Source organism: Nansenia antarctica, assembly GCF_963989245.1.
Source record: "Nansenia antarctica genome assembly, chromosome: 16".
In the NCBI taxonomy this organism is placed as follows: Eukaryota; Metazoa; Chordata; class Actinopteri; order Argentiniformes; family Microstomatidae; genus Nansenia; species Nansenia antarctica.
This window is the reverse complement of record NC_137686.1, coordinates 22,139,879-22,154,399: the sequence shown is the minus strand read 5'-3', so window position 1 is coordinate 22,154,399 and position 14,521 is coordinate 22,139,879. Positions and strand designations below refer to the sequence as shown.

Here is a 14,521-nt window from a genome sequence, read left to right as displayed (position 1 = left end):
CCACATGATAAAGCAGATCTTTAATGTTACAAAAATGCCAGTTATGGCCTTTTTGCCTTTGCACGGCAGTATAGCGCAGGTTCTCTTTCAATTGACTCGGTTTGACATCTCGGTATGGGATTGGCAATCAGAGTCTTGTGCAAATACCCCATAGCGAGACGTCGAACCGAGTAAATCGAGTAAATCGGCTGTAGTTGCATTAAACCAAGACCCATGGCAATCGAACAATGCCCAACCTGGACCCGAAGGGCTAGTTTAATTATTGGATCCTCCTCCTGACAGTTTTTTGCGGAAATATTTTAGACTTTGCATGCACATCCCTAGGATTGGTGTTGTGTGTCAGGTGCCCTCAGTTCTAGGTTAAGTGAGATACTATTATCACAGCTCTCTGGCCCGTGTTGTCCTCAATTGCTAGCTTGTCAAACAGGCTTATCATGCGTTTGACCCACCTTATCTGCAGACCCTGAAGGGTAGAGTGAGATTTGCTGGATCAGGGGTGTTAATGCTAGGCTGGAAAAAAGCCTGCACAGAATGCTGAACTGGAGTTACTCACGTCTGGTGTAATGCCTTGCTTGCAGCCATAAGATTAGATAGGCGCCCAGTAACCGGAAGGTCTATCTGCCAGGACCAGTGCCTGAAGGGTTTCTGGCATCTTATCTTAGGTGCCTACCATGTGCCCTTGAGCAAGCCCTAACTGCTCTAGTGGGCATGTGCTCTGACCATGGGCTGTGTGTGTGTGTGTGTCTCAGAGGGGTACATGCAAAACATATTTTCTGTTTCCCTCTGTAATGGACTAAAATACTATTCTCTTCTCCTCTTGTTTTTTTCTTTGCCACAGGATGGGTCCAAAGGAACTAGCACAGCCCTCCTCACCACCACCACCACCAACAGCAGCAGCAGCTCCTCCAAACTCTACAAAACCGCAAAGGACCACAAGGACAAGCCTACAAAAGACTCTTCAAAAGAGCCTAAAAGTGCCTTCAGAGACTGCGACAGGGAACCTAGCAAAGCCTCCAAAGATTCCTCGAAGAAACCCAAAGACGTCCCACCCATCCCTAAAATGGGCTTCAAGGAGCCTAAGTCCATGTCCAAAGAACATCGGCCGGAGGTCAGCTTGTCCCATGGGGCAGGCACGGGGACTGGGCCCAGCAAACGGCTCACTGTCCCTGACAGCGAGGACCATGTGATCAAAAAGCGGAAGAAGGGCTTCTCAGAGTTGAGGATTAAGCAGGTAGGGGGCTCCTCCCTGCCACATCCCCATCACTTGGATAAGAAACTGCTGAAGGACAAATCTCAGGTCCGGCCCGCTAAACTGCGGGTGGACGAGGAGTTGCTGGAGCGCAGGAAGCTGCTGACGCTACAACCGTTCCAGGAGCTCGTGGAACCTAATGACTCGGACATGGAGGACATCATATCCACTAAATCAGAGGTAAGTGAAGGTTTTGGCATCTACAATTATTTTCTTTTTTTTCTCTTTTGAATCACCTGATATTTCTGAGCCATTGTTGTGGGTCATTTGATTTGAAATGTTGATATCACAGTGTTAATAATAACGATAATTAGTAAACATTCTATTATGAGAAACAAAGCCATTGCAAAGACAGAACTGTTTATTTTTTTAATATTATTATTGACTTTCTTCCTTCTTTCTTTCTTTGAAAGTGTCCAGTAGGTTGTGTAGATCAGTGGGAAAAGTGTATTTTAGTGTAAAATTAGTGTATTTACATTTCAACATTTGAAAAGTGTGCAGGGGGGTGAATTTCTTTCACAGAACTGTATGCTCTGTGATACTATGAATGGCACATTCAGAATTTTGAATTGTGTTGAATTTGGTTTAGATAAAACATTTTAGAGGCCTTCAATTATGCGTTTATGAACTCGCATTCATATGAATCTATTACATAGCTCATTAAAAGTTGCAGGGTACTACAATTTCAAATTATCTACATTCCAAGCATTTGGTTGGAGAGAGAAACACTCTAAAATAAGACCCAATTTCTCTGACTCTTTAGCTTCCTACCACCTTAGTGGACATTTATGGCAAACTGTACCTTTAACTTATTGAGGAAAGAGGAAGCTATCCTCCTTTGTAAAACACTGTCCTCTTAGTGCTCTCTTGGTGGTTTATTAGGAAGTGAGTGGAGGGGGGCCGGTGCAGGAGGAGGGTTATCTCATTCTCTTGTGTTTAAGAGGAGGCCTGTTGGTGGTCAGTCCATCTTCAACATGCCACGGTTGTAAACATCAAACGACAGACTGAAAGAATTCCCTGTAATGGAGGTTTGGGCAAAAGGGCGCTAATAAACACATGGTGGGTGTTCAGTTGTAGAGAGCAGACGTTGTCTGGGTGACCAACAGGACGTTGATACCTCTAACCTGCCATCAGGGCCCCGCATTGACGGCACAAAAACTAGATCTGATGTCAGTTTAGTTTCTTTAATCAAGTACACTCTCCGTACTTGTAGAGTTTATTTCGAAAGAGGAGTCCGACACTTGATGATGTCCAGCTCACACATAACATGGGAGGCCTAGAGAGAACCCCCCTGTGTGGTCCATACACTACAGCTTGGTGTCAACATGAAAGATACCAGTGTGAGGCGCCTACTGGACAAAGTGTGAGAAGCTGTGCGGATGTTTCACAGATCATCCAAATCTACTGGAAGAATGTGGCTTGTGTAGTGAAAGACTGCCTCACAAGATGGTCCAGGACATACAATGTGATTGCACGATTCCTATAGGTAAAGGACACGCTCTGCCAGCTGGCTGACGAACAAGACTGGAACTGTCTCCTCATTACTCCTACCGTTTGAAGAGCACACTAAAATGCTGCAAAGTGACGCAGTATCTCTGTCATCCCTCCGCTCTTATTGATGTCACTGTTCACTGTTGTCGGAGTTCAGTCTTTCTGAATTCTCTTTGAGAACAGCGGAGGATTATGTGATCAGAAGTACCCCAAACTCATCAGAAGACGGTGATGACGAAACAACTGATGCTGACATGATGGAGGAGGTCACCCACCACCACCAGCAATATTTCTCAATTGGAGTGAGCATTTGAGCTGAGCTGTTTGTCATCAAGTTAATGGTATGTTAGTTATATGAAAATAAATGTCATCGCAGTCAGGTCAGTGAATGTTTTTGCATTGATACTGTGATGAGATGTTATGCATTAATATATGTGGGTAGGACAAGGTAGCCTATGTTTGCACTCATGAAAGTCAGTGATTTATGTTTATTATAGGTTAATAATTTTTATAGCACATACAACTTAATAGTGCTTTGAAAAATAAAATGAGTCATCATATAAAATGTGACAATACAGAGTTAATGAGGCAATAACAAGGTGATGTGACTAAAAGGACATTCAAAGGGCCAGTGGAGATTGATGTGTGGGTTGGATCTGGCCTCCTGGCCACCAGTTGGATAGACCTGCACTTATTATTTTCTCTGGAAGGATACACAAGGCAGGTCATTCATGAAAGAAAATGCTCAACCAGGAAATTGCTTTAGGAAAAGTTATGCATTACAGCAGATGATTTTGCAGCCATGGGTGAGGTGAGGGATCGATATGATGTTTTATACAAGTACAGACTATACAGCAGCTCACTTTCAAGCCCAACAGGAGTTAAAATGGTAGAGTATTGCAAAAAAAATGTGGTTATGGGCAATGTTTTTTGTATGGCTGTGTCCAGTAGTTTCGGCATGATGTTGCGGAATGCAGATGCAGAGAAAGAAAGGTAGGCAAGACAAACTCATCATTAGATAAATTAACAAGCCCTTCACATGGTTCCAGGTCCTCATGCTTTTGGTCAGGAAACTTCACATAAAGAGGGGACTCTTTTATTAGCAGAAAAGCAATCAGGAAGATTTATGGTTGGCACCTAAGGAGATTAGGGAAAGGACGCCATGAATAGCTAAGTTCCTCTTGAGTATTTTGCCTTTTAATGGGGGAGAAAAGGGAAAAACATTCTGCATTTATGGCAGAAAACATTTCATTGTCTTTCTCCATTATGCTAAGAAAGTCTGTCATAATCTGCAGAATAAAAACAGCACTGGAGACATTTATCATTTTTGGAGATAGACGCCACTGTCACTCTTATGATTGCTAGTAAAAGTAAATCTGAGTGGTAGCTAATGAACGGTAAAGACGGTATGATTTGGCCCAAGGTTTACAAAGCTTGCAGGTAAGGTAAATTAAGTAATGTACTGGAATTTACCGTTAATAGCTACTGCACTGGCTCTGTTTTGCTAGCAATCCTGACTGTCCAAAAATTCCGCTTTCATAGCATATTCTTTTCAACAATTCTACTTCATACCAATTGTGTGCCCACTGTTTCCAATCCACACACACACACACACACACACACACACACACACACACAGGGCAGATCCAGTTTTTATGTTCAAACTCAAGAGTGAATCCCTGTTCTTTGTCATCATATTGTGTGTGATACTACATACAACAGGGCTATGCTCCTACAAGTGTTTTAAAATCATTGTTACTCTGTAGCTACATCCAGCAACTGCACTCAACCCAGTGGTAGAAAACAGGGAGTATAGTAGTATAAAAAGCAGAAAAACAGCCTTCTAGCAATGCTTATACACTGCCATTGTTGTGTTGTTGTTTTTTTTCTCTTTCCTAACACCAGGGGAGCCACCCCTCCTAAATTTCGTTGTTTGGTACCTGTACTGTAGCAATGACAATAAAGACCATTCATTCATTCATTCATTCATCTCTCCACAGTTTTGCTATAAACCTAAACCTTCCTAGACTTGTCAGGTTGTCCTGTTGATAAACTGTCTCCTCAGTTACTTTTACTATGCACAATGCCATGTTTTCCATGTTGTTGACCCTGAATGATGGGTCAGCCAATTCCAACTTGCTTAAGAGCAACTTTGTTTTGTTAAATTGACCTATACGATCAAACTGAAAGTACATGTCTACTTAATTCAAATCCAAACTACCTTGTTTGTTCGACCCTTGCTGAAGCGAAAGAGGATTAACCAAAGTTCTGTCTCTCCTCAGTTTCTTGACCATGTCTAGCAATGTTCATATTGTGTCTCACAAGTCGGTGAGACACAAAGAGAAGGCGGCAGATTGATGGGGCAATCTATCGTTATTGTCTTTTAATAGGGCTGCTTTAGTGGCTTTGAGAAAGGCAAGACAAAAGTCCTGAAACAGAGTCGTGGTGAGATTTATGGTGCACTGAAGAAATTTGCCCATAAACCAATAGACCAGCTGTGTGTTGGTTGTTGTCGGGTGATGGCCATTGAAATGTCTCTGCCTTTTGTTCACGGTTCTCTCTCGCTTTGACACTGAAGGAACGGGCCAATCCGTGACAAACATTATGCCTTTGCAGAGGCACGATTGAAGTGTGCACAATCGCCACATCGTCACATGCAATATATTTGGCTCCATCTAAAGACACATATCAGTAATGAGAATTTATATGTATAAAATGCATAAAATATCAAAATAACATGAAATGTTATATTATCTATCTAATATAATGTTAGAAATATCTGAAGAACACACCATTTATATCTTAGCATAGGGCGCTTCGGCAGGAACCTCAACCAGGGGCCCTTCCATTACAACAATCTGTTGCTGGCTTCCGCCATGTTATGGCATTATCATAACGGTTGCATCCGTTCTCTACCGAAAACACCTTCAGTTTCCAGTAGGCCTGTACTATTGTTGGGAAAGTAGACGTAATAGATTTTAGTGTTTGGTGATGCGTTTCTTGTCATAAACATTACCTAATATCTGTAATTGGGTGTAATAATCCATTCATGACCGCTGTTATGACAGAGGTAGTGGCACTTGTTATGACTGAAGTGACAGCAGCCTCACTATGACAGCAGTGTCATAACACTATCATAGTGAAATAACTATAGTAAGTCGTTGTGTTTCAGCTTGCCAAATAGTGTTCCTGTTGTGTAAAATATTTGTAAACTCTCCTTCTCTCTCTCTCTCTCCCTCCCTCTCTCTCTCTCTCTCTCTTCCCTCTCTCTCTCTCTCTCTCTCTCTCTCTCTCTCTTCCTCTCTCTCTCTCTCTCTCTCTCTCTCTCTCTCTCTCTCTCTCTCTCTCTCTCTCTCTCTCTCTCTCTCTCTCTCTCTAAGCAGCTCAGTCCTGCCAGTTCAAGCTCCAGTTCCAGTTCAGGCTTTGCACCCAGCCACAAATGTCATGGTAATTAGTGAATGTGCATTAACACACACACATACACACACACACACACACACACACACACACACACACACACACACACAGTCCCCAAGTTAAGTGATTCATTTAGCTTGAAACATTGGTTCAGATCTCATGCTGTTCAGTGTGAAGATGATCAGTTGGTGCTGATCTGCATTGCCAAACAGCTCTGATTTTGTTTCATAAATTGGAATAAAATTAGAGTTCCTTGGAAATGTAGATCAGACCTACCGTATGTTTACTGATGGACTAAAGGAAACATAAAAAAGGTGGGGGAGGTTCGATACTGCTGTTTTGTGGTGAACTCCAGTGCATACCTCTAACCAGCAGTCATGTTGAGTGTGGTCCATTGAATATTGAATGAATATATTTACGAATGTAGCGCAGAACGTTTTGGCAGGTGATGATGTGGTGTGAATCGCATATCGAAAACAAGTCTAGTTTGCTAACAAATAAGTATTTAGTGATCCTAAAACTGTTGTTTGTTATACAACACTTCAACCTTCGTAATATGAACAACAACAAAAATCTACTTCATAAAAGGTGGCTGAGGTTGTTACTTCTTTCACCAGCCCCAGTCACACTATGTACAAGAGTTATCTGTATCTGTAAGCTGCTTTGTAGAAATAGCCAATTGGTGAGGACTGGTTAACATAGAAATCAGAACATAGAACTCAGAACCTAGAACATAGAGCTCAGAACCTAGTACATAGAACTCAGAGGCTTTTAAAAAAAACGACCGTAGTCAAAACACATATTTTCTCCCTGGCCTTTGACCTGAGGTGAGTCTGCCTGCCTTCCCGACACTGCACTCTTTGCACTTTTATTTGTACTGCACCTTGATTTTAGTGTATTTTTCTATTTTTATCAGTTTTCTTTAATCTGTATATTATCTCTTTTATTTAGTTTTTCTCTTTATATTTGATCTGTTAAGCACTTTGGGCGGGCGGCTCTTGTCTATGTAAATGTTGTGCTATATAAATAAACGTTACTTACTTACTTACTTACTTACTCCTAGTTTGGGTGGAGCATGTCCTCCCCTCTGTTCTGCTCACCCCTCTTCTTGTGACTGTGTTCCGTGTATGTAGTGGCTGACTTCGTCCGCAGGAAAATGGTAGCCACACCTGCCACGGCTCACACAGGTAACAACTCATCTGAACCTCGAGTCACAGTCTTTTCTTAATGTTCTGTTAATTAAAAACAAGCGCATGTGACTTTTATTTACTTTTCTAAGTTTAGATTTCTCTGTTAGTCAGCACCTCACTTGTACGGTAGTCAGTCACCAGGGAGTGCTAAACCTCACCCACTCCTTCCACTAATAATGTGTTGCATGGGCTACAATTAATTCATTTCTTCTCTATGAATGAGTTCCACTGGACTCCCACTTGGCAGTATGCTCATGCATTAGAAATAAGTCTTTTGTTAAGGGTTACTATACTTTTCATGATTAATTCATGGTGAAAGGAAAGTTAAATTGTACGGTACTCTCCTTTTCTACATTTACTTATTTATCACTATCCTTTTTCTCACACTTTCTCTCTCTCTCTTTCTCTCACACACACACACACACACACACACACACACACACACACACACACACCACAGTGTTAGGTCCCCTTCGGTCAATAATCCAAGACATGCATTCGGACGATAACGAGGAAGAGTCGGAAGATGACGACAATGACATGGACTCTGACCTAGAGCGACCGCCACATGCACACCTCTCTCACCGCCATCGTAGGTCAGTGTGTGACTGGTATGGTTGGAATTAGATAGGAAATGGATAGGCTGATTCACTTGTGAACCCAATACATTACCTTTTTAAAAGCTGAACCTCTGGCTCATGGAATGATTTTAAGGGTGGAAGGTTGGAGCATCCTTGTTTAGGGATGTTTAGGGAGCATCCTTGTTTAGGGACCAGCTCATGCAGAAAGTAGTGTGTGTTTTTTGTGTTCTTTTGTAATATTTTGTTGTAAACAGGGCACACCTGCAAAAGAGACCTCGGACCTCTGGGAATAGCACCAGAGAGAATTAGAAATATGAGCCAGAGGTTCAGCTATTAAACGGGCAGAGAGCCGCAGGACATGTGGGTTCACAAAGTGCTTGTTGGTGTGCTCAAAGAATGACATTCCATGAGAGCAGCATTACTTTATTAAAACATCATTTTAAGATTTGTTTACAAAGTCTCCTCTGACAAACTGAAAAGGTAAGCCCTTATTGCTTCGGTTGTGATGAGGCACAAAAATTGTTGTGCAATATATAATTGGGGACATTTGTATCATAATCAGTGTATTCATCATTATTTGAAACTGCTCACAAAATGTCTGACAGTGACTCCGTATCTTGCTAACACCAGATGATCCCAATGGTTCTTGTCTTTTGTATCTCTGCAGGGTCTGCTTGAGTGACGGCAGCGAGAGCAACAGCTCAGCCCCCTCGACCCCTTCCCGAAACGAGCCTCTGCCTTTATTAAAGACCAGTAATAATCAGGTAGGACCAAAGATATGATGAATGATGTGGTTATGTACTGTGAAGCAGTAATCTTATCCATTTTGTTGATGTTAGTGTAACCGTATAATCATTACATTAAATCAATACCATGCACAAAATAATTAACTGGTTGTGTTTAGTCAGGACTTAAGTCATTATAATATCACATTCTGTATTTTAAAGAGATTACATATTGAATATAACACATTGACGGACATAAATGGTGTAATATATAACTGTACTGTAGGCTAAAACATTTAAATGTGAAGCACCAATGCTTGATAACAATTAAAATGGAACACAAATATGAAGCAATAATTCATGTAATGAAATATAATTGTACATAGTACATGGTCTATACACCACACTTGCTTAAGTTACAAGAGTAAAAGTGGATATAAAATCGCTTCTTCTTTCAGTAGCTATCCGCAAATGCATCAGTAAAGTCCACATACAAATCTGTCGGGTGTTGGGTGACGAAGGGGCGGGATAAACAAAACTGTCACAACAAGATGGCAGCTACTTCACTGAAAATGAGGATAATATCCACTGCAGTATCTGAAATAAACACTATTTTCTATGGGGGAAAAAATACACTTTCTAAACACGTTTTCTTACTACCCAGCTGCTCCGTTACTGGAATAGAAATGCCTCACGAGGTTTGCGTGTATGTGTGTGTTTGCTAAGCATGTGAGGAAGATGGAGCAGATAAGGAAACTTTTGATCTTTTTTTTAATCACCTAATGATTTAGATTACATTTTGTCTCCTTCCTTCTTGCTAGTCTTCACAGCCTAGAATATGACCCACTGACGACATCACGGTTCTAGTGTTTGGTTCGCTCTGAGAACCACTATTTTCTGGTTCCACCTGCGAACCAACTTTTCAAGCTCCAAACCAATTTATTTTCGGTCTGAGCGCGCCGGCTGCTTCCAGACTACGTCTGGGAACGCAAACCGGCACAGTTCCGTGACGGTGTGAAAGCCCTATCAGAGCAAGATTATGGCTTGAGTAAAACAAATGTAATAAGCCTACTTTAAAAAGGCTGCTATAGTCATATATAGTCATGCCGTAGTCTGTCTATGTTGCTGATGCCATTACAAAATGGGTAATCCATGGGTAGAAATGGGTAAGCCATTCATAACTGGAAGATACATTTCATAAACCTGCCAGACATGCACATGCACTGGAGAGTTTGTTTCTCATCCATTATCCACATCATTACACATTGACTGCCCACTTTAGGTATTGTTATTAACATCAGTGGCCTTTACGCACACACATACTATAGCCTACATACACACGTACTGTAGCCTACAGACACACACGGGAAGAGATATCATAGAATTCTCCTTGAAAACGAGAGACTAACTAGACAAACTGCATTTCAACATTCGGGCGTCTCTCCTTTGGAGGCTCAGCTGTGCATTGATCATGCAGATAACTGTCTTCTAGTGACAGCCAAACATGCCCGAGCCATAACACCCAATCCACCATATTTCACAGATGAGGTGGTATGCTTTGGAGTTTTTTTCTCTCCACACATTACAGTTGCCATCACTCTGGCACATGTTAATCATTGTCTCATCTGTCCACAAGACCTTTTTTCCCAGAGCTCTGCAGGCTCTGTTATGTACTTTTTAGCAAACTGTAACCTGGCCTGTTTCTGTGGCTAACGGTGGTTTACACCTTGCAGTGTAGCCTCTGTAGATCGGCTAGTGGCGTAATTTTGCGGATTGTAGTCTCTACATTCACGCCTACCTCCTGGAGACTATTCCTGATCCGTGGGACAGTTGTTTTGGGGGTTTTCTTAATCATGGTGAGAATTCTTCTGTCGTCCTTGGCCTACTAGGCTGCTTGTGATTTATGAATGAATGAATGAATGAATGAATGGTCTTTATTGTCATTGATATAGTACAGGTACCAAACAACGAAATTTAGGAGGGGGGGCTCCCCTGGTGCTAGGAAAAAAAAACTAAAAACAAGAAGGGAAAAGAGCTGGTTTACATAAATAAAGGCTATGTACACTATCCACTATACTATACTATACAAATAAAACACTGTGCTGTACTCTATGCTATGCTATACCTATTCTAACATTTCTGAGCTCATCAGTGCCTTCTTTCCTTTTAATGATGTTCCAAACTGTTCTTTTTGGTAAATCTAAGGTTTCGGCTGTGTTTCGGATATTTCAGCCTCATGGTTTACCTGACTTTCACTGACGTCTCCTCGGTCGTCATCTTGACAAACGCCAATAGCAGACTCCAAAGGCAAACGCAAAGCCTAGAATATATAGTACATTAAACATACCTAGGAATAATTACAGTTGGTGAAACAAAGCTATTTGCATCCGTTTCAGAGAGAACATTGTTGTTTTTCTGATGTCCTACAGATTATTGAGGTGAAGAGCCCCATTAAGCAACAGAAACAGGCTAAGAATAAAAACATTGATTGTGACAAGGTAAGTGGCTGAATGTGTTGCTGTTTGTGGTCTTGTTGTCTGAATTGGATTATGGATTGAACACGGATTTGCGGATGATTACAGTGATATTACAATGTGATCATGACATTCTTGAACACGTCATTTTAAGTCTGTTACAATAGCATTTCTCAACTCCGGTCATTTGACCCCTGTGAGTAAAGAAAAATATGATACTGTTGCACTGGATAACAGGACCCTCCTTTCATTACTTTTACTACATATGTACGTTCTACCACCCAGTATCCTTACTTTTTCAAAATCACATCAGGATAAGCTAGTATAAAGCTATTTTGCCATTTCTCTGTGTAGGAGGCAGGCTAATTTACAAGCGGCCAACTAGTGCTTGAGCATTGTAAAGAGGCGAGGCGGCTCTAGTGTTAAGTGAATGTCTCTCCTCATGTCTCAGGCTTACCTGGATGAGCTGGTGGAGCTGCACAGAAAACTGATGGCACTGAGAGAGAGGCACATACTACAACAGGTGAAGTCTACTACTCTGTGTTTGAGTGTTATGGGGAAAGTGCCCTCACGGCTGGGACACACGGGAAAGCTCTACCTCAGCAGCGCCCGTGTGTGGCGGAGCTGCTGCGTCTCTCACGCTTGCGGTGTCCATGCAGACAGATGCAGCTCTGCTACGGTGCTGCTACTGCCAGCCCTATCTTTGTGCACTGAGTTTGCCTTTGATAATGGCCATCAATAATGTGTTATAATAATGTTTCATTTGGCTTCATTATAAATTGTTCTGGGTTCAGTCTCTGCTGTCATCCATCCTTAATGAGCAGTTCGAAAAGTAAAACGGTTATAAACAGAAAGCAGACACGTCGTTTTTGTTTACCCTTGTTCGGAGCGAGAGAGAGATCACCGATCATTTTATTTGGGAGAAATGTTGTCAGTAGTTTATAGAATAAAACAACAATGTTCATTTTACTCAAACACATACCGGTACCTCTAAATAGTAATTTTTTAATATAACCCTACTGCTCTTATACTGTTGGAACTAGGAACTCCAAACCAACTTCATAATGTCCTGAAATCTTTCAGAAAACTCTAAATTAAGAATCCTGAAGAAATCTAAATCAGAATCAGAATCAGAAGACTTTTATTGCCATGACATGTAAACATGTTAGGAATTTGGTTTGGAACAATGGAGCACGGTTTACAGCAGGACAGGTGCAAGACAGGACAAGACAGTGCAAACCAACATCAAAGTGCAAGAGTCATAATTAATATAAATATAAAGTGCAGAGATCAAGTGTTCAAGTGTTCATATCCAGACAGTCCAAAGCTCTCTGGGTGAGCTAACCAATGATTTGGTTAACCCTTCACCACCGATGATAGCTATGTGACACGTTCCAGTCTTTTGGTCTGCATGTCGGCAACCAATCAAAATGTTCAGACTTTCTTTTCAAAACGTTGTTGAGGATCACAACGCAAACTCGCTAGTCGAGCCAAAATACTGCAACGCAATGGATTCGGTGAGTAATCCCCACTGCTACCTACTTAACTATAACAATACTTTACATTGTTAGCAGGCTCACAAAACAAGCTGTGTTAGTTGACTAGCGATGTGTCATTGATTTTCAACAACGTGGAAATGTATTCACATTTTTCAAAAGAAAAGTCTGATCATTACATCGGATCCTGACATGCGGACCAAAGGATTAGAACGTGTCACATATGTCATTTTGCTTATGTTCTCACTTTCTTTCCCTTATGTGTTTAAACATTTTCAACATAAGAGAATACATACTTGTTCTCAAGGCCTACATTATAATATGAAAAGCATTAATGGTTATTCCCAGCACTAGTGCCAAGGACACTCTTGCCATCCTAATGAAAGATGGAAAAGTCATGTTAAACAGCATCGTCAGTGTAGCCCTAACTTGTGGATCAATCAGGCTAATCCTACAGAGTTCAGCAATGCGTACCATCTCCTCGGCCATGAGAGATGGGAGTGATTACCTCAGGATGCCCCACAATCCCCCCCCCCCCCCCCCCATCTTTTTGAAACCACAAATTGGAAAATTCTCTTGTCATTGAAAGGCTTGAAAAACTAAAATGAGTTGGTGTTTAGTTCCAGTACACATTAATCATTCAATGGAAAACACAATTAGTCAAAGCCTGCTTACCTAACCAAAACCAGGTCCAAATCTTGGTGTTGTTCCATCACAACCGATATGGGGGAGTGGGGGAAGAGAGCTGGAACCAATAATCCACTAGGAAGGGAACGCCCCCGTTAGTGTCTACATGCAGGGTTCATTATGCAAGGAGGGGTAAAGGCTCCTCATTCCAAACTTGAGCTTCATAAACACACAACATCAGCCGCCCCACCACTCAGTAACGCTTCCAACAAATGAGTTCTTAATTATGCTTATTCTGCACAGACCAAAATCATCTATCACCGTGCTGTTCCCTTTGACTGCACAAACAGGGTGGAAATGTCTCTCGCTTACCTCACTCGGAAAATGGTGATGCTTTCTCCACACCTTATAAGACTTTGGGTGACATACTTCAACTGTAGTCGTCGTAATTGTTTATTGTTTTGTTTTTTCTCTCTTTGTGTCTTCCCTCTTACAGATAGTAAACCTCATAGAAGAGACAGGACACTTCCACATCACAAACACAACTTTTGACTTTGATCTCTGTTCCTTGGACAAAACCACAGTGCGAAAACTTCAGAGTTACCTGGAAACCTCTGGAACCTCCTGAGGCTCGGAGCAGCTGGCTGCTGCGAGGAAGAAACTTGTACTCCTCTTCTCCTTTTTTGTCCTTTTTTTAAAACTTGAACTTTTTTTGGCAATGCAAATACCCTGCCATGGCTGGAACCTGGGCCCCAGTGCCTGGCTCTTGCCTGAGGCACTCTACTGGTTGGACTTGGTTCTCCATTTGACAGTTCCCCACTACAGAGACTGTCACCCCTAGTGGATCAGGAGATCACACAGAAAGCCTTGAAAACACACAAATAGGGAAATTGAGATCTTGCTCTTAATGAATGTGCATATTGTTACCATGGATGTGCGTTTAAAAGTTTTGTGTGTGTGTGCGTGTGTGTGTGTGTGTGTGTGTGTGTAATGGTGAAAACAGAATAAGACTTGTGCAAGCACTTCACAACAGACTCTCTGTTCTCTCTATCTCTTTGGCTCTGTAAGACGGTGGAGCACCATATTATCATCACAACATTGAGATATTATTCTCTTAATATGGGGAGTATGACTCGAATGGCAATCAGGATAACAATTCTGCCCTCTGAAATTAAAGTCAATAAGTCAATATACATTTCAAAATACATTACATTTTTGGTACCAACATTTTCATTAATGCGTCGGTGCTTCAGGTTGTGTTCTGCAGCTCT

At 41.6% G+C, this 14,521-nt stretch overlaps 1 protein-coding gene across 1 annotated transcript in view; it reads left to right on the top strand.

The window, feature by feature from the left end:
* Window positions 1–14,521, top strand: part of mllt3 (MLLT3 super elongation complex subunit) — a 46,226-nt gene extending 31,705 nt beyond the window's left edge. Inside the window, exons 6-13 of the mRNA XM_080546628.1 lie at window positions 839–1,429; window positions 6,121–6,187; window positions 7,291–7,344; window positions 7,808–7,943; window positions 8,596–8,692; window positions 11,083–11,151; window positions 11,579–11,650; window positions 13,747–14,521. Of these exons, the coding sequence (XP_080402754.1) occupies window positions 839–1,429; window positions 6,121–6,187; window positions 7,291–7,344; window positions 7,808–7,943; window positions 8,596–8,692; window positions 11,083–11,151; window positions 11,579–11,650; window positions 13,747–13,878 (1,218 nt within the window). The 3' untranslated portion in view covers window positions 13,879–14,521. The remainder of the gene's footprint in view (window positions 1–838; window positions 1,430–6,120; window positions 6,188–7,290; window positions 7,345–7,807; window positions 7,944–8,595; window positions 8,693–11,082; window positions 11,152–11,578; window positions 11,651–13,746) is intronic.